Genomic DNA, 19,146 nt, shown 5'->3' on the forward strand with positions numbered 1-19,146 from the left:
GGCGTGCGTTCCCACAAGTGTTAGTCATCGATGCCACATATAAAACAAATAGGTACCTTAAAATGCATGTCTATTATGTTAATGTCAATATTATTATTTTTTAACATTATTATTTTCTTTAACATCATTATTTTGTTAATTTATTATTCAGATACGACATGCCTCTTCTTGAGATAGTTGGTGTAACATCGACCAACCTGACATTTTGCATAGCATTTGTTTTCATGCATCAAGAAAAGATATCAAATTATACTTGGGCGTTAGATTGTCTAAAGTCCAAAATATGCGATAACTTTTACCCAGCTGTCATAGTCACAGACAGAGAGTTGGCATTGATTAAAGCATGCAGAGTGGTATTTCCGGGTGCTAAACATTTACTCTGTAGATGGCACATCTTTAAAAATATTTTGAAACATTGTAGACCATCGATTCACGAGTCGCACTCATGGGGTACTTTTTGTCAATTATGGTTGCAATTACTTGAAGGATATAATAATGCCATCAAAACCGTTCGATGAACCCTCGGTTCATAGAACCATTCGTGGCCGTCCATCTACAAAGAGTCAAGCTTTGAATAAAAGAATTATTGAATACCGTAGACGTAGTTGTTCTAACGTGCCATCAATTATTAACTCTGAAGATTTGAGGCATCAAGAATCAACGAGGCATAGTTCCTATTTCCAACGACAACCCACCACCCGACATCCGTATCTTGATCAAATCCCGAGTTTATTTCATCCATACATCATACAAATACAAGATGTATTAGGCGATGGAAATTGTGGATTTCGAGCGATATCTACTTGTCTGGGTGGTCATGAAGACGAATGGGATAATATCCGCAAAGAGTTAATGATTGAATTAACTTAGTATGAACAATATTACTCCCATGTGATTGGCGATGAGTGCTTACGCATTCACGAAGCGCTAAATTTTTCCAACAGGGCGTCTTTGCACCAGTTGCGCATTGGATTGTTATGCTTGAAATGAGCATTCTAACGGCTTCAAGGTTCAATGTCATACTGCATGTTCTCAATATGGCAGGCAGTGTGACATACTTATCGTTTAGGACACAACCTCTGTCGTCATCTCAACACGTGGCAATTGCAATAGTGCATGTTAATGGTAACCATTACATAAAGGTGGTATTAAATGGAGAATATCCAATGTCCACACTTACGCACCATTGGACATGTTACCGTTTTGAAGATGCAAGTACATGGATTGTCTCGTATCAACATAGATTCAATGCATATGAAGAATATATAGAGCGTACTCTTACTCGTGAATATGTTGATTTAACATGAGAAATCAAAGTTTTAATTAATAAATTTAATTTATATTTGAAATATGTATTATTAATATTTTATTATTATATAGAGCGTACTCTTACTCGTGAATATGTTGATTTAACATGAAAAATCAAAGTTTTAATTAATAAATTTAATTTATATTTGAAATATGTATTATTAATATTTAATTAATTAATAATAATATAAAACATGTTAAAAAAGTAAAAGGTTAAAAGTTAAAATATAAAAAGGTTAGGGTTAAAAGTTAAAATATAAAAATGTTAAAAATGAAAATATTAAATTTTGTCATTTAGTTGTTTTTTTTGTCTTTTACTATAGGGGGGTGTATAAAATTGTAGGAGGGGGTGGGGTTAGAAAACCCCATTTAAAATTGGGTTTTTCTAACTCCACCCCCTCCTATAAATGCATGTGAGGGGGATGTGATTGTGTAGGGGGGTGAGTATGTGAGGGTGAGAGTGAGGAAAAGTTGTGAGGGTGTGAGTGAGGGTTGGTGTGAGGAGGAGGGGGTGAAAAGTGATGTAAGGGGGTGGGGATATCAACCCCCTTAAAATTACAATTTTAAAAAAATTGGTTGTGTGAGAGGATGAGTGTATGTGAGGGGGTGAGTGTATGTGAGGAGAGGAGGGGATGAAAAAGTAAGTATAAAGGGTATTTTGGTCATTTAGAATTTTAAGACGTTTACTAAATTTGCTTAATAAGATATTATAGATAATCCTAGTGATTGTATTTATATGTTTATTCTGATAGGAAATAAAGATATTCAAATAAATGATTTTTCGTCGAATGACTATTCATCTATTGTGTTTTCATAAAGCAAGTGTTTTTTTAATATATTTTAAAAATTATTAGAAATAAATCATATTTTTAAAATACCATTACAATCTCCTAAAATTCAGTTTTTGGATTTTCGAATTTCGAGGCATCATTAACACCTTATTTTTGGTTCAGGTACGAATTTCGGACCATTCAGGTTTTACACACCCCTAAGTTCGATGGCATGGCGTGATAGATAGCGTACGGTGATGGCGTGGGGAGGGGGAATGATGACATTGGAGGCGAGAAGTCTGAATTACGTCGGGTTTGAAAACGTGAAATTGATTTATGTTTTTTTTTTTTAAATCTTTTTAGTCGGACACAAATAACTTAATTAGATGAAAACAAGGTAGATAACCAATTTTTAAAAAATTCAATAATTTATTTATTAAAAAATATTAAAGACTTAAATATTTAAAAAGAAATATTGAAGGAATTTTTCATTCGAAATGGAAGAAACTTCCTTGGAACTTTTCTTGACTTAGAAAAGACTTTGTTGACCAGAAATAACACACCTTCGATCTTTTCTCACTGGAAAATTCTACGAAATTTTTATAATTTTAGAGGAAATTATATAAAAAAAACAATTTAATCAGTTATTTAATTTATTTTGTATCTTTTACTTTTTCATTTTTTATTTTACATTTTTATTATATTAACATACATAATCGTATATTAATTAAAACACATAAAAAGATACACTTCTTTTTTTACAAATTACGTCATTATAATCGTCTCGTCAATACGTTCAAAATGAATTCAATATTAAATATTTTTGGATTTAATCTTATAGTATTAAATACTACGAATTATTTTTAAAACTCATATTTTCTACCTTTATGTTTATTTATTTGATCTGTAATTATAAAAATATAAAATGTAATTACTAAAATAATACCTAAATTTTATAATATTTAATAATATAAGATTAAATTAAAAAATATTTTATATTAAACTCATTACAAAAATATTGATGAGATGATTATAATTATGTAATTTATAAAAAAAGAAACATATTTTTTTTTATATTTTAATTAATTTATGATTATGTATATTAATATAATAAAAAATAAATTAAATTAAATAAATAATCATAAAAGTTTAATGTGTTTATTTACTAAATTGAAACTTCCCCAAATTTCCCAAATTTTAGACTCAAACCACCGTCTTTGAAATTCTTGTGCAATTTCCCCGAAATCCACCGTTTCTGAAAGCTTTTTAATTTTTCTTAAATTGTTATTTTATATATTTAATGATTTTTTTTTGTAAAAATCCTTTGAAAGTTTAATATTTTTTAACTAAAATTATATTGTTTTAATTAATATTTATGAAGTTTATCGAAGATTGGATTCTGATCCAGCTATGCGAGCCGATTAATCCCAGGACAACCACCTGCTTTGCAGATAACCCGGAGTCATCGCATTTGAACATCCGTAGCCACAAGGGGATTTTTATTCCTCCTTGAATTTAAACCTGAGACCTCTTGGTACTTTTAACCTCTGAAATCAAGCTCACACCAATCAGACATCACCTTTATGGTTAGAACACCAGTTTTTTTACTTTTCTTTCATTTCCTTTCGTTTGTAAAAAATATTTTGAGAACACAACGTAAAGTCTGGTGAGCTCTCAAATATTATATTGTGTTTTTTTCTTTATAATCTAATAAAAATTTGTTTATTTTAAAAAATATATATATATAAAAAAAAGTAGTATCATTGGCTTCCTGCGTAAGTTAGCGACGATGTCTACTAAGGCGGGAATAGGAGAACCAATCCCTCCACACTACCTACACACTCGCGCCGTTGCTTTCTCTCTTTAGACTGTAGCTTCGTGACTATGATCCAACTGGATTCTCTCTCCTTCCGATTTTGAATTGATCGAGTTCAATTCATCTTCAAGTTCCCTTTTCGTTTTGTGTTCACAAGTTTTTAGGGTTTATATTTGTTCTGATTTGATCAACTGAGTGCCGCCAATCCGCCATGGAAGTTGAAATCAACATGCTGGAGTCTGAGGGTTCAATCGGAAACAAGGTTAAACACGACAAGGTATCGCTACTGATGAGTGATTTTATAATTTAATTCCTTTTTCGCTTAATTAATGCATGTTAAATCGTTATGTGTTTCTTCGATTGTCGTCTATTTGTTGTATGATTCTTTGATCATTTTTTATGTGGTGTCCGATCGCTATCTTTCGGTTACAGTAAACTATAGCAAACGAGGGACAATTGGATCAAATTATGAAAATGATATAAATATATGTTCATGTGGGCCTTAATTTGATGCTTTTGCAAATTTCAATAGTGTGTTCGTATTACTACTGCTCATTTGTAAGCAAACTGTATAGATGGTTATAGAAAACAGAGGTTATATTTTGTTGTTTAAAATGGAGTTATCAAACCTTTGATTCATGTTTATTTGCTTTCAGATCCACTACTACTTTTTCGAATGAAAGCTAATTCCATATTCAAGCTGATGCTACCACAAGCTGATAAATAGGTTTTGTAAAAATCCATGGATTCTTCTTGTTGCATATAGGCATATAGCCCTAAGGATCCTTGACCAATGTTACATGATAACAACGTTGCATTTTGGGATGTCTCATTATAGTTGCAACATTTTCTTTATATGACAACTTTTAAACTTTGAATTTCTTGTTTGACCACCGTTGTCATTACCAAGAACGGATGAATGTTGTATTCTCCTATTTTATCATTATTGAAGGGTGTTGAAGGCTTTTGATCAATAGTCAAGCACGTTCCTTGAATTGTGTACTTGATCAATGTGTTATTACTAATATTTAAGATGCAGTAATGGATCATTAACTGTTTATTTAGTAAATTGTTTCCATTAAGTGAATCAATCATGCTACTTTGCAAGATGATACTGTTTTATCCTCTCAGGATGTTATGAAGCCTATTAGTGAAGCTATCACATCTGGATCTCTAGACTCAGATATGTCAAACCATGGTGATGGCAATGATGATGATGATGACATGGTTGATGATGCCTTTGATTTTGATGATGATGATGATTATATGTTTGAGAATTTCAAAGAAGATGATGAAGCCCATTATTTGAGCATGCAAGCCCAATTTGATAATGTTGATTTGCCCCCTGGTGTGGAAGCATCTTTTTCGTGGTTGAACGACCTTCCATCGTCCACAAGTACCACTGTTGGCCTGAGCAATTCATCCCTGATGGATCCTATAACCCTCTCTGTAGAAACCCACGATCATGAAATACCGAATATACCCTTTAGCAAAAGTAAAGACATTGCTTCTAGCAGTTTGTCGGTCCTTCCAAACATAATGTCAAGTTCTGCATCAGAAAAGGAAGATGTAACTGAAGAAGAGGTGAAGATGAAGTTTGATCACTTCAAACTATTTGATATTGTTGATGATTTTGCTGATCATCATTTCAATGATGCTGGTTTTCAAGGCCAACGGGTAACTTCTGTAAACATTGAATGGTCGTTTTTTAAATGTTACCCATTACAATTTACACTTGATTTCTTTCCTTGTTGCTACATTTATTTAAAATGTTTTTTTTTTGGTGGTAGCCTCCAAAGACCTGGACAAAGAAAATTCAGGATGAGTGGAAAATACTAGAGAACAACTTACCAGGCGAGTACAACTGAACTATAAATTTCGAGTATCCACAATGATGGAGCTTTTTAACTTCGCTAAAAAAAGATGGGACCCACGTAAAAAACTTGGCTTGTGACCGCACAAGCAAAAACGGGTTTTCTTTATCATTGGCTTTTTCACAACACCATGTGGCCCGAAAGCTTGGCAACAAGAACCAACCACCGTGAATGCTCTTATTAGTAGAATATTTAAAGGGAAAAATACATGAAAATAGAACCAACTTGACCTTTGTTTCTATTATAGTACTTCTCATTGTATAACAGTTCCTCACTTTGTGTTACTACAGATACCATCTTTGTGAGGGCATATGAAACAAGAATGGATCTTTTGAGAGCTGTGGTTGTAGGAGCAGCAGGCACTCCGTATCATGATGGCCTTTTTGTCTTTGATATGCACCTTCCTCCAACCTACCCAGACAGCCCCCCAGTATATGTCCATCTATACTTGTTTGTTTTCATTTACGATATTAATAAAACCGTACTCTTGACTTTTGGCTTGATTTGGGGGTTTCAGATGGTTTATTATTACTCTCGTGGCCTTCGGCTAAACCCCAACTTATATGAATCTGGAAAAGTCTGCCTTAGCCTTCTCAATACTTGGGCTGGTATAGGAAACGAGAATTGGGTGCCAAATAGATCAACCATGCTTCAAGTCCTGTTGTCAATACAGGCACTGATTTTGAACGATAAGCCGTTTTTCAATGAGCCTGGGCATGATGATATGTATCCTGGAGCTGTGGGAGAGAAGAAATCCAAGATATATAATGAACGCACTTTCATTTTATCCTTGAAAACAATGATGTATACACTTGGGAGACCCCCAAAGGTATTCCTTACTCTTAAATAGTTTGTCAATATTTTCACATATGCCTTTATTTCTTTCACATTGGATTTGGAGGTTTTCAGCTCTACTTTTTGGGATAAAGCCTATGTTTGTATACATCTTACTCCACCCACATACTAGGCCTATTTATGTTGTCATCTTGTGCATCCCATTCGAATTGGTACCAAATTTGTTCATCAGAAAGATATATTTAGTTTGAACATGATGATTGAAGTAAGGTGATGATGTTTATTGCAGCACTTTGAGGATCTTGTTGTTGGACATTTCCGTAGCCGTGCGCATGCAATTTTGTCAGCGTGCCGAGCTTACATGGAGGGTTTTGAAGTAGGTTTGATGGTCAATGGAGGTGAGAAGAAAGATGGGTCAAAGACGTTCAAGGCAGACGTGGGTAGAATGGTTAATGGTCTGGTTTCAAGCTTGAGTAAATGTGGTGCAACTAACTGTGATCAGTTTCGTGTTGGAAGCTGATGGCTCCCCCAACCCCACAACTTTTGTGAAAAGTAGTGGTTTAAATTGTAAGATAAGAAACAGTAACTCCCTAGTAATCTGGACGTGGGGAATAGTAAATATTTTAGAGAACGTGAACAATATTCACATGTGAATGTGAACAACTGTTTTAACAGTTTCATGGAGTTACCGTTGTTGTTGTTGGTTGTGTTGCAATCGAGTTCTATCCTCCGTATCCAAGTAGGTTGAAGGTGATGTTTACAGTCGTACTTCATTGATAATGATTTTATAACTAGAAGAAATAGCTTAAAAGAAGTAAAATCCAACGTCAAATTTGGCAAACGTAAATGATTGGATGATATCAAGAAACTGGTGTTATATTACAACAAACGATGACTGCATACGCCAACATTGCAAAATTGAGAAAACCAACCAAACAAACCCAATATATTATATAATATCCTACACATGACATGAATAGCGTCTCGGAGGGTAGGATGAGGATGTAGGGGTAGAGAGAGAGGTTGTTTCAAGATAAAAAGAAAACAAGAAATATATTTGCTGAATCCACAAAAGAAAGCAATCAATCAGGTACCTCTACATTATCATCTACAATCTACTACTACTCTCTTCCTCAATCTCCAACTCAAAACCTGCAAAATATGTTGCAACCATTACCCAAACATCCCTTGATAAGTGTTGTATCAAGCAAAAAATGCAATCCTATCATAGAACCAAATTACACAAATACCCCTGAAAACATGTCATATAACCAAACTAAACACACAATGTCTCGTTTGGAAGCAACGTCAGGTCAGAGGGGTAAAATATATACAGACCCAAAAGAGTCGAACGAACTGTTTCTAGAAGACATGTCGTATCTATGTGTATCAAAAAAACAAGGGCCACCAACATTGCTCCGCATTTTGGACTCGGCCCATGAGGCTGCATTTTGTGTCTATGTATCAGAAAAATAAAACTACCCATATGAGCTTAATAAAAATTAAGATATAAACCAAACCAAACCAACCATCCGAAAGGTAAGATGTATGCAGACCTAAACTCTACCCCAAATAATAGTGTGCGAAAGAAAGAACGATAGCCCAAAAATTTCTGAGAAAAAATATAAAATAAGAGGAAGACTATGATAAAGAACTTTGAGACAGGAAGGGCAGATACGGTAACTTTTGGATAGCTAATTACAAACCGAAGAAGTATTAAAGTGGAAATGATCGTAATAGCAAGAACAGATAGAAGCACACCTGTGCATCATAAACGAGTCTCCTTCCTCATCCAAGAAACTGAAACGGAACATCTACGAACCTTGGCTACTATACATGCGCACTACAAAGTCTAACAAGACATCTGCTTTATCTACCATCATACCTGCAAATACCAAAAATCCAAACATGATCAACTTCAATTACTTACCGGTATTGATGAGAACAAATGAAATAAGAAAAGAGTCTGAATCTTTGACACCCACATGAACTATTTAGACCACCACCACAGGTGCAAGAACCGACCCGAGTCTTTGCCCAACAGAAAAAACAACAATGCCTCAAAATTTGTCCAAAGTTCCTGCATTTAGAAGAAAATCTGCCTGAAGGTTATTCCCCTTAAGAACCCTTTTGTTTGGCAAGCTATTGATACAAAATCATGTGATAGTAATATACAAATAATCAAAGCATAGCATAAAGAAATAAGACAAGGCTGAAGAAAAAAGTGAAAACTTTACCTCAAATCACAATTCGGCTTTAGATTTTTTTCCGGCAATGATCTGGAATATCTGCAATCCCCGACTAAATGCATCATTAAACAAGATTCTCGTTTGCATCGACTGAAAACCAGGCATCCACGACAAAAACGCCACTGGAGTCAAGATAATCACTCCAAACATTATATCATACGTACGAGCCACAGAAACAACTGTCCCCCATATCCAAGTTTTCTGCAAAACCGGCCGGAATACTTGCGCAATCAAAAGGAAACCCCAACCGGTTGGAATGAATGCCAACAGACTCGTGAACAGATCAAGAAACTTGAAATGTGTGAACTCTATCAGCGCGACGATTATAAGCGATCCAAGAATGATAACAAGAAACTGAACCAGCCGATAGTAGATGTGTTCTTTAGCAGCATATCTATCGCGGGCATATGCTATAATCGAATAAATTCCAAGAGCCACCGCCACATAGATCCAAGATAGTAAGTAGACGGCAATACTTTTGCTATTTGCAGCAATACCCAATTGGTATACGATCCCATACTGGAAAAAGAAGAACCGTAAATCCAAGATGATCTCGAACAACTTCCCCCAAATGCCGGTCGTCCTCAGATGATCCTGTTCTTCATACCACCATGTTTCCCAGCTCTGTTCGGATTTTGCAAACACACCTCCTCGAAACCATATCCAGTTCATGAAATCATCAAAATCGTAGACCGTTTTCAGCCAATCGAATCCAGAAGGATTGAATATGAATGGTGCCATGATCCACGAAAACACCAGAAACCAACTCGAGATAGTCAAGGCAATATACGTAAACGTTCCTTTAGCAACAGGGCTGTAGCCAGCATAAACCGTGAGTATCAGCCCGAGCTCAATCGCCTTCACAAAATGGCTACGAGCATAGAGTCGATAATTATCTGCAAAAGTCTTGTGTTGCACAACAAAACCACGCCCGGTTGCCCGATATTTTGCTCCGCCGTGAAGAATGGTTCGACCAAAATAATGAGCACGAGTGCCCAAAGAGAAGGTAAAGAAAACCGACGAAAGTTGTAGCTGCATTGTGATGAAATCCCAAATGGCTGCAAGAAACCCGAGTTCAAGAGAGTTTTCGACAATCATGGGTAAAGCTGTAAAAAGACCAAGTTGGACGATGAACTGCTGGTTTAAGATCGTCCCGAGTGCTCGGTTTGTGTTTACATTATTCGCCACGGAACTCTCAATCCCACTTAGCGCAAGATACAACCGGCCCCACAAAAACGCGTAAACGGTCAAAGCAATCATCAACGTGTTGAAAAAGAATCCAACGGTTGTGAAGTAAAACGAAAGCATTCTGAAAAAATCGAGTCTATGACCCAATCGATACACATCTCGACTAAGAACTTGCTCCCCGTTTCCGCTTGCAACTTTTGCTTCGAACATTGATACTTGGTTTAACCCAACATCCCTTCCTTTCCCTACTTGTATGTATTCATGATGAGTGACGTTTCCGCCTCGTAATGTGCAATTAAATCCTGCAAAAATGTCTTCACTTAAGTTGATTAATCTAGAAGCTTTACTAATCCCACCACGAGTTAAGAACCAGAACCGGTCAAACACATCCGGATGGCCATAATGCAACCGGATTTTCAAAGGGTTTGCTAAAACACGTTGACCCAATGTCACGAAGCTCGTTTCTTGAGCCGACATGAACCAAGCAAGCGAAGAAACCGAGCCCGTAAAGATGTTTTCCCGGACTCCTAAAATGGTCGGCTTACGAAGACCATAATAGGACCGGTATTCCTCAAGCAAGTTCCGAATTTTGAGTGCCTCCTCAAAATAGTTGTCTTGATTCATGTCAATGGTCTGAACCGCATCTCCTCGAGTGAAAATGATGGCATGATTCTGGTTCTCAGGTTTTCCCTCCCCGAGCTTCAAGGGACCCGGCAACTTCACCCGATAAATCTCGACTTCTCTTTCCAAATCCTGATCGTACTTCACGAGAACAGAATAATACTCTGTTCCGTCCCGTACCGGCACCTCATCAACATACGCAACACGAAGAGCTTCGTTGTTTTTCATCAAATACAAAATCTCTTCTGCATGTGGATCCTTTTTCGCCTTTTGAGTCCCATATATCTGACATGCAACTACATATGTGTATTTCATCAAAGCCGTTCCGTATTCATGACCTTTGAACAAAGTGCTAACCGTACTATCCGCTCGACTTATGCCCCTTGCCGATGATTTCGCTTCGTTCTGTGAATCACCGCCACGTTTCATCGACATGAGTTCCCGTGCTCCTTCCCGAATGTCGATCTCGGAAGCGGAATCGAGAAAAGCGAGCATCTTTAGTGCCCGATAGTAATACATCATTCCCCTCACCGTTCGAGCCAGCGTTTGACCTCTATATGATGCCCAAAGCCGAAGCTCCCGGAGTTTGACCGTCCATAATTCGCCTTCTGATTTCATCCCTTCACGTTTCATTCGCTGCAAGAAGTTTTTCCATTCATCCGCATAGATGGTCTGCAAATAATAAAGAGTCGAAACACCATCTTCGTTCTCGGTTCTAAGTTGTTCTTTGTTGTACACTACTTCTTCATTGTAGTAAGGTGTCAAAACACTAAAAGCCATCATCTTTTCGACTTGGGGAGCATGTGGCATGTTCATAAACAACGAATTGCTAAAAAATGCAATCCGGCGTCGAGCCTCAAGATTCACGGGAACATTGTTCATCGCATCTCGTGATGTAAGGATGGTGTGCAGCCGCCGAGCCTGCCGATAGAAGTTGTCGTTACCGGAATCCGGCAACTCAATGGCGTTCTCGAAAAGAAGGCCAGCACCCGGAAGTGGCCGGTGAGGAGCCAAACCGTCTTCTTTCAGCTGATCCATGTTCCGCTTATCTTTAAAGAAATCCCGAATAACAACCTCATATAATGCCTGTAGAGTATTCACCACTTTGTTGACATCTTGGTTCGGTTTTATCAAAAGATCGACAAGAATGATCAGTTTCGCGTGGATCTTGGGAAGCGTAACCGTGTTAAACGTCTTCGTGAACTTTTCAATGTTGATTGAGTTATCGATTTCTTGAAATAAAGTCGAGATGATCGAGTGTTCAGGCGTGTTGAACTTTACGATTGTGAGCAGCAAGTGCTTGACGCTATCGTAAGTCTCGATAACCGCACAACGTCTATACTCGTTTTTCGCCATTTTGTACCAAAGCCACTTATCAGGAGCATCGACCAAATCTTTCGCTTGGCTCAAAGCAAGAAGTAACTCGTTACACAATAGCAAACACGGCCATCGTACAACTCTAACGTTCCATGTATTCTGTGGCAATTCGAGTAACTCGACTTCATGATCACTAATTATATCTTCTTCTCTAAATGTCAAAATAATCTCGTTCCACACCAACGCGAATTTGTGGGCCTCCACTTGGTTCGACTCAAGCTTCTTGAACGGTCTCCCAAACCCATATCTCAGCTTCAACCGATGAACACCATCTTTCAATTTACTCTGAAGAGTCCCTCTTGTATTCAATAGCTGTTCTTCGGGCATGAGATTAAACTGCATCGCACTAGCAAAAAACTGAAATCTTAACCTCAATTGTTGCATATTTCGGATCTCACCCAAATGGTTAAACAACCCGACTCCCATACCCACGATGGAAGAGTAAATGGAGTACCAAATCTGCAAATCCATCAAATAAATCAAGACAACAGGTAACCAAAGAAGCCCGACTGCAAATCTGTTGCTGTTACCAAAAAATTGATGCCATTCGTAAGTCACATCATTAAGATCCAAGAAATCTTTAGTGGGTTGAATCATCGGTTTTATCTGCAAGAAGTAACTGAAACAAAATTTCGTGGAGAGAACCACGATCCAAAAGAGCGAATACTTTATGTTATCCACCAGACCTTCCCGGAGTCCACGACCCACAAAACTTCGGCTCTGAAACCACCATGTTACCAAGTAAAAGATCCGCCAGTTAGTGTTTTCAAGGAAGTTGCGAACCCATGGCAGAATGAAAAGGGCTAATGCTAAAAGCTCAGGGATCATGAACACCAAAGAAACCTCAAGAAAAGTCACCACTTTCCGATTGGCAGCAGCAGACCACCGCTGATCGTTGTTCTTCTGAGTCCAGATCCGAACATAAAACACCACGAAAACAATGATCCAAACGGCAGAAATGACAGCCTTCAACACCATTCTCACACCAAGCCATAAAGTCTCTCTAGAAACTAATTTATATTGCATTCCAGCATCGAGAAGAGATTTTACGAATCGTAATACACTCCATGTTATGAAAACAGTTAAAACCCTAACTTGAACATTTTTATCCCCTAATGCCTCCCATGGATAATATGTTCTTTCTTTCCAAGCAACTATAATTGCAGCCTGTAGAAACAGAATTAACATAATCCAGAGCTTATCGAAGCTTCTAAACAAGTTTAAGAACGATCTCTGCTCCACAAAACCCGTCTTCCCAACCCTTTTCCCTCTACTGGTTGTCACGAAAAAGTTGCTCCCAATATCAATTGGCCATTTCAATTTATCGAAACACCTTCTGCTCCAAAAATACTCGTTAATGTCATCATAATTTCGCCAATCCGAATGGGGTGCAGTCCCATTTCTACTGTTTTCTACCTCGGCCTTAACAGTCTCATAAATGGGTGTAACAATACGATTTAGAAATGCATTTTCTCCAGATATGGAGGGTAACGCAGGTCTACCTGTGTTCTCATCGATGTAATCTTCTAGTATTCTATTCAATTCCATAGCCATATGATGAAATATGTAACAAATACATTCAGGTATAAATCGTAGATTGGCGGACTCACCCCAGATAAGTAGATAAAGAGCCACGTAGAGGAGCTCTCGACGGTGGTCGGTGGCGGAGAATCCGCGGCGTGAGTCGGAGATCCAGATGTTGGATTTACGGCCGAGGAAGGAGCACCAGTGTGTGTAGTTGCTGAGGAGTTTACGTCGGAAATGGCGGAGGACGGAGGGATCGAGGGTGTCGACGTTGTCCGGCGGTGGCTCGAGTCGCATCTGGGCGTTGGAGAGATGGAGGACTAGGTGTTCGCGTTGGTTTGAGACATTGGCGTCTTGGAAACCGAAGAAGGCACCGAGCCAGTCCATAAGGTCGTAGTGTTGCTGCCATGGAACAAAGGGTGGTTTACGGAGGTCACCAACGGCGCGTAGAGCGGCTGTGGCGGCGCGTACTTCGGGATAACTAAGAGATGGGTGGTCAGCTAGAAGGTTATTAATTGGGATGATGTTGTAAATGGATTTATCAGATGGGTCGGGTTCCGGTGGACGACGCGACGGTGCTGACGGCGGAGGACGCTGCCGGGTGGTCATATGGATCTACACAAACTTTACAAATATCTGATTTTGAGAAATTTTAGAGGGAGAGAGATTTCGGAGGGTTGTAACGCTTAATAGCCAAATTTCACAGGGAAATCATGGAGTCCCACCACAAATTAATATAAATATTATTATTTAAATTATAATTGTGAGTTATTTTTAAATATAATTCAGTTTTGTTTTAGTTTTTGATGTTAGTTATTTAAATTGTTATTAATATATGTTATATATTAAAAAACCATACTATAAATTTGTTTTTTCTTTTAACAACTTTTTATTAAATAAATTTACTAAATAAAAAATTGTTGTTTTTATTTTAACAAGTCTAAATTAATTATTGTTTATACTATATCAAAAAAACATTTAACAAAAACTCTTAAAAATCATTTTTTATGCATTAAATACTGTTTATTGATGTATATTACTTTAAATTCAAGATTAACAATACATTTTGCATATGTACAACTTATTGAAGCTCGGTGTTTAAATTCATGTAACTAACTGTATAAAAAAACATAATCAAATCCGGAATAGGTATCTCATTTTAAATATAAAAAATCTAAAATATATTTAGAATAATCATTGAATTCAAAAAAAAAATACTAATTGTTATCTTTATAAAAAAAATTATATTATTAAACCAAAAATAAACGACTTCATTATTAAATCTAAATAAAATTATAAAGAAATTACATAAAGAAAACAAGAATTTTTAAATATTTAATTTGATACTAAAATTGATGTATTTTTTTTTAAAAATTTTATGAAACTTTTAAATTTATATTTTATTCAAAAAATAAAAACATTATCGTTTTTTCTATATCGCATATAATCATATTATAACATCAACGGAGACAGAATAAAATCAAAATTTTAAAATCGAGATTTATCCCATTGAATTGTGCAAGTACCCTTCTATTATAACATATATTCATAGATTATAATTTTGTTATTAAAAATAACTTAACAATAGATTAAATATATTATTTTAACGTGATTAGAATAAGGTTGGAGTTGAGTTTTTTATGTTAAAGGGTTCATTAGATTCTTTTGATGGTTTTAAATTTTTTTGAATGATTTTGTATCTTGAGTTTTTCTTAATCATTCAGTATTCTAATTTCATTTGTATAATCATCAAAAAATTATATTTTATTTTACATTATATCATAAGAGAATCTTAATCATTTTATGTTAAACCATTTAACAAATACAAAATAATCTCTTAATATTTTTGATTTTCTTACTGCATAAGTTAGAGATGGTATAACGTAACGTGCAAGAGAATATAATTATAGGAGGAAGAAAAGAAGGGAAGAAGAGAAGAAGAAGAAGGTGGCAGTGGTGGGCGCGTGAGCGCGTAGCAATATTTTCATCGATTTTGAATATGCAAGGGTATTATATTAAATAGACGTCTTCACCTGGCACTACCCATGTGACATGCGTTGGTCATTTCTATGCCCATCCGGCATACACTTCAAAAAGGAAGTTAAAGAAAATTACTTCTTTAACCTCAAATAACTATTAAAAATATTCTCTAAATTTAAATAATTATATTCTCTACTTTAAAAATACATTTTCAAATTTTTTTTTTTCCGGTTAAATGTTTTAATCGCATAAGAGATCATTTGTCAAATATTTTATACAAATAAAGGGGTTGTTTGTTTACCTCTTAATAGTTTCATTAATAAGGATCATCTGAATTGTTAAGAGGTAAATCTTATTTGGCAAAAAAAAATATGTCTCTTAATAGTTCTAAAACTCTATGAATGATTTTGTGTCATGAGTCTCTATTAAACAATTCAGCACCCTAATTAATTGCAAGCAATTACCAAACAATTATATTCCATTTTTACATTATATCATGATAGTCTCTTAATTATTCTGACAACTTAATCATTTTATACTAAATCATTCAACAACCCCTAAGTGTTTATCAAGTCACATTATCTTATCGGATGAATATGGTAAAGATCAATAATTTTATTTGGTAAAAATGAAGGCAATGATAGAGAGTCTTACTCGGTAAATGATTAAGATGATTGATTCTTACCATGTTTAGAGTTGATTAGGTAAATTGTTGCATATGAAGCCGTTCTGATGAATTAAAATCTTACTCGTTAAGTATGTGATAATATTAAATTTTACCAATAAACGATTATCAGATAAGTGTTTGATAAACGACCACTAAAATATGTTATTATTATCGTTATCCTAAAAACCACTTACTATGAAAAATGATTGAATTTCTTTTTTTTCTAAATATCAACACTTTACCGAATTAAACTTTAAACCATTCTAAAAACTTTAGACGTCAGATTACTAATTAACGTATAGAAGTTAATCGTGATACATACAATTATCAAAAATAGCAAATTTCAGTTCAACAACGGGGATGGGAAGATCGATGATCCCAAATTTCAAATTTAAATCTAAAACTCTACTTAAAAATAAATAAATATTTTGTGTTTATTTTTAAGAAAAAAAATCCATGTCATTCATCAAATAACAATAACGTGTACGTAAAATCATTTGTCACATCAATATAATAACCGAGTAATGGTTAAACTTTTTACCAAAGTATTTAATGTTTAAGATGACAAATATTAAGCATTAAAATAATTTTTTTAAGAGTATATTATCTAAAATAAGAATTAAACAAACTAGAAGAATATTTGTGCAATGCAGCGAGGTATATCTCTTTTTTAATGTTTCGTTCTATAAAAGTCTCATATCATTGTTATAATACGGTTTTATGTGGTTTTGTGAAAACGACAATATTTTATTTTTTGATAAAATATAAACTTGAAAATATCATAAAAAGTTTTGAAAAAAAAATATCAATTAGTATCAAATTAACTATTTTAAAGTTCTTGTTTTTTTGTGTAATTTTCTTAACTCAATTTTTTTATTATAATATAATTTTTGTTTAATAATGAAGTAATTTATTTTTTATTTTATGATATAACTTTTTTATAAAGATAATAATTAAGTATTCTATTAGAACACAATGATTATTCTAATTATATTTTAGATTTTTTATATTTAAAATGAAATATTTTATTTTGTATTTAATTATGTTTATCTGTAATTAGTTACACAAATTCAAACATGAAACTTTAATAAGTTGTATTTATGCGTTATTTATTTGTAATATTGAATCTTAAGTAATATGTATCAATACACAATATTTCATGTAAAAAAAATGTTTTTAAATTTTTTTGTCAAATAATTTATAATATAATATAGATATATTAACTTTTTTTTTATTAATCTAGATATGCAACCCGCTATGCGAGCCGACTAATCCCAGAACGACCATCTGCTTTGCAGATAGCCTGGAGTCATCGCATTTGAACATTCGTGATCACAAAAAGATTTTTATTGCTCCTTGAATTTAAATCTATGATATATTAACTTTTATTACCATTTATCCGGTTAACATATAAGAAAGCTTGAAAAGAACGTATTCTTGGTTCCTTAATTATTAAGTCATCATCCACACTTCAAAAACAACACGATTGCACTTATATTAAGGAGGAAGAATAATATAAAATATTATTAATATTATATAAATCACTAATAAAAATAGTTTTATACGATGTTTTAAATGTCTAAACATTCTAATAAAATATTTTATAGAACTTCAGTTGATAAAACCAAAATAAAAAATATCAAATCTAAAACTGTTACGATAACTTTATAAAACATTAACCACAAGGATGGTGCCTGATTGGTTTGAATTTGACTCCAAAAGTCAAAAATACCAGGAGGTCTCATGTTCAAATTCAATGGGAAATAAAAATCCCCTTGTGGCCACGAAGGTTCAAATGCGGTGACTCCGGGCTATCTGCAAAGCAGGTGGTTGTCCTAAGATTAGTCGGCTCGCATAGCGGGTTGGATATCCAGGTTAATAAAAAAAACTTTATAAAACATTGTTTTTAATGTTTTAACAAGTTTTTATGACGTCTTTAAAATAAAGTGTTATATTAGCTATTTTATACCACATTGTTTGAAAAAATATCATATAAAAAGATGGGTTGATAGAATACTTCTCAAATGTGTCTAATAATAACTAATATAATACTTTATTTTAAAAGTGTAATAAACAACTTGTTAAAACGTTTAAAATTGTGATATAAACCTATTGTAACGCTTTTAAATATGACATTTTATAATTCAGTCATATAAATTTATGTTCAACTAAATATTATATTAAAACACTTAGACATTTTATGCATTCTATAAAATTTGTTATTTAAAATACATAATTTTTTTCTTTTATTTTCTTGCCTTCCGTATTCGATAATAAATGTTTTTGTATTAAAAAAAGAAAAAGACAAAGCAAAAGTGGAAAGGTCTTTTTCATATTTTCAAATGGATTGGTAAAAAGAAGCCGTTTTTTATTAATTTTATTTTTAATAATATCATTTTCCAGCAAAAGTAGAAAATATTTGCCGAATATCCAACTTTGGTCCCTTTGTTTCTCAAAAAGTAACGAATTGGTCCGCTCTATTTCCCGCCCCTTTTTGCTCAAAACCTATTTTAAAAGTAAGATATAAAATTTTGAGTAAAATCATTAAAAAAAAGTTCTTTGAGTAAATTTTTTGATTCTTATTAGAAGTGTTCATGAGTTGAGTTGATTGGATTGAAGATATTTGAACAATCCAATCTAATATTTGTTGTTTGAAAAATCTTAATCCAACCTAATCCGAACCAAAGTGCAACCCAACCCAACTCGTATGGTTTTTAACCTATAATTTGTTATTTCTCTACTTATAATTTCTTTTTCATCATCAATCATTTGATACAACTTATCCATACTTTTTACGTATATCACATTCAGTTAATTTTCTCTATTACATATATGTTCACAGTTACTGAACATATATACGAATGAGTTATATGAAGATGTGAATATATTGAAAATATGTGTATATGAAGAGCATACACGATAGTGTAATTGTCTAATGTACATATTAATAGAAATTCAACAATCATATTAAATTCAA

The 19,146-nt window shown here is 34.2% G+C and overlaps 2 protein-coding genes and 1 non-coding gene across 4 annotated transcripts; 1 reads left to right on the plus strand and 2 right to left on the minus strand.

Annotated features, from left to right (window-relative positions):
* Positions 1-3,864: 3,864 nt before the first annotated feature.
* LOC112525244 (putative ubiquitin-conjugating enzyme E2 38) lies at positions 3,865-7,270 on the plus strand. The gene is made up of 6 exons (XM_025135283.1): positions 3,865-4,171; positions 5,026-5,571; positions 5,685-5,748; positions 6,059-6,198; positions 6,286-6,597; positions 6,853-7,270. The coding sequence occupies exons 1-6, from the start codon at positions 4,106-4,108 to the stop codon at positions 7,081-7,083; spliced, it is 1,359 nt and encodes a 452-aa protein (XP_024991051.1). The 5' UTR covers positions 3,865-4,105; the 3' UTR covers positions 7,084-7,270.
* A 156-nt stretch (positions 7,271-7,426) lies between these two features.
* On the minus strand, positions 7,427-14,131 carry LOC112526102 (callose synthase 12-like). Of its 2 annotated transcripts, none has more exons than XM_025136490.1 (4): positions 8,801-14,131; positions 8,549-8,643; positions 8,325-8,448; positions 7,427-7,715 (listed from the first exon to the last, which is right to left on the minus strand). In XM_025136490.1, the coding sequence occupies exon 1, from the start codon at positions 14,129-14,131 to the stop codon at positions 8,807-8,809; it is 5,325 nt and encodes a 1,774-aa protein (XP_024992258.1). In that variant the 3' UTR covers positions 7,427-7,715; positions 8,325-8,448; positions 8,549-8,643; positions 8,801-8,806. The 2 variants fall into 2 exon arrangements, with proteins under 2 accessions (XP_024992258.1, XP_024992259.1); XM_025136491.1 differs by having other exon boundaries at positions 8,549-8,661.
* LOC112526190 lies at positions 11,075-11,154 on the minus strand. The gene has a single exon (XR_003070523.1). It is a non-coding gene; the product is annotated as a small nucleolar RNA J33 (small nucleolar RNA).
* Positions 14,132-19,146: the final 5,015 nt, after the last annotated feature.

This window comes from Cynara cardunculus (assembly GCF_001531365.2).
Source record: "Cynara cardunculus var. scolymus isolate 2C chromosome LG 13, CcrdV1, whole genome shotgun sequence".
Classification (NCBI taxonomy): Eukaryota; Viridiplantae; Streptophyta; class Magnoliopsida; order Asterales; family Asteraceae; genus Cynara; species Cynara cardunculus.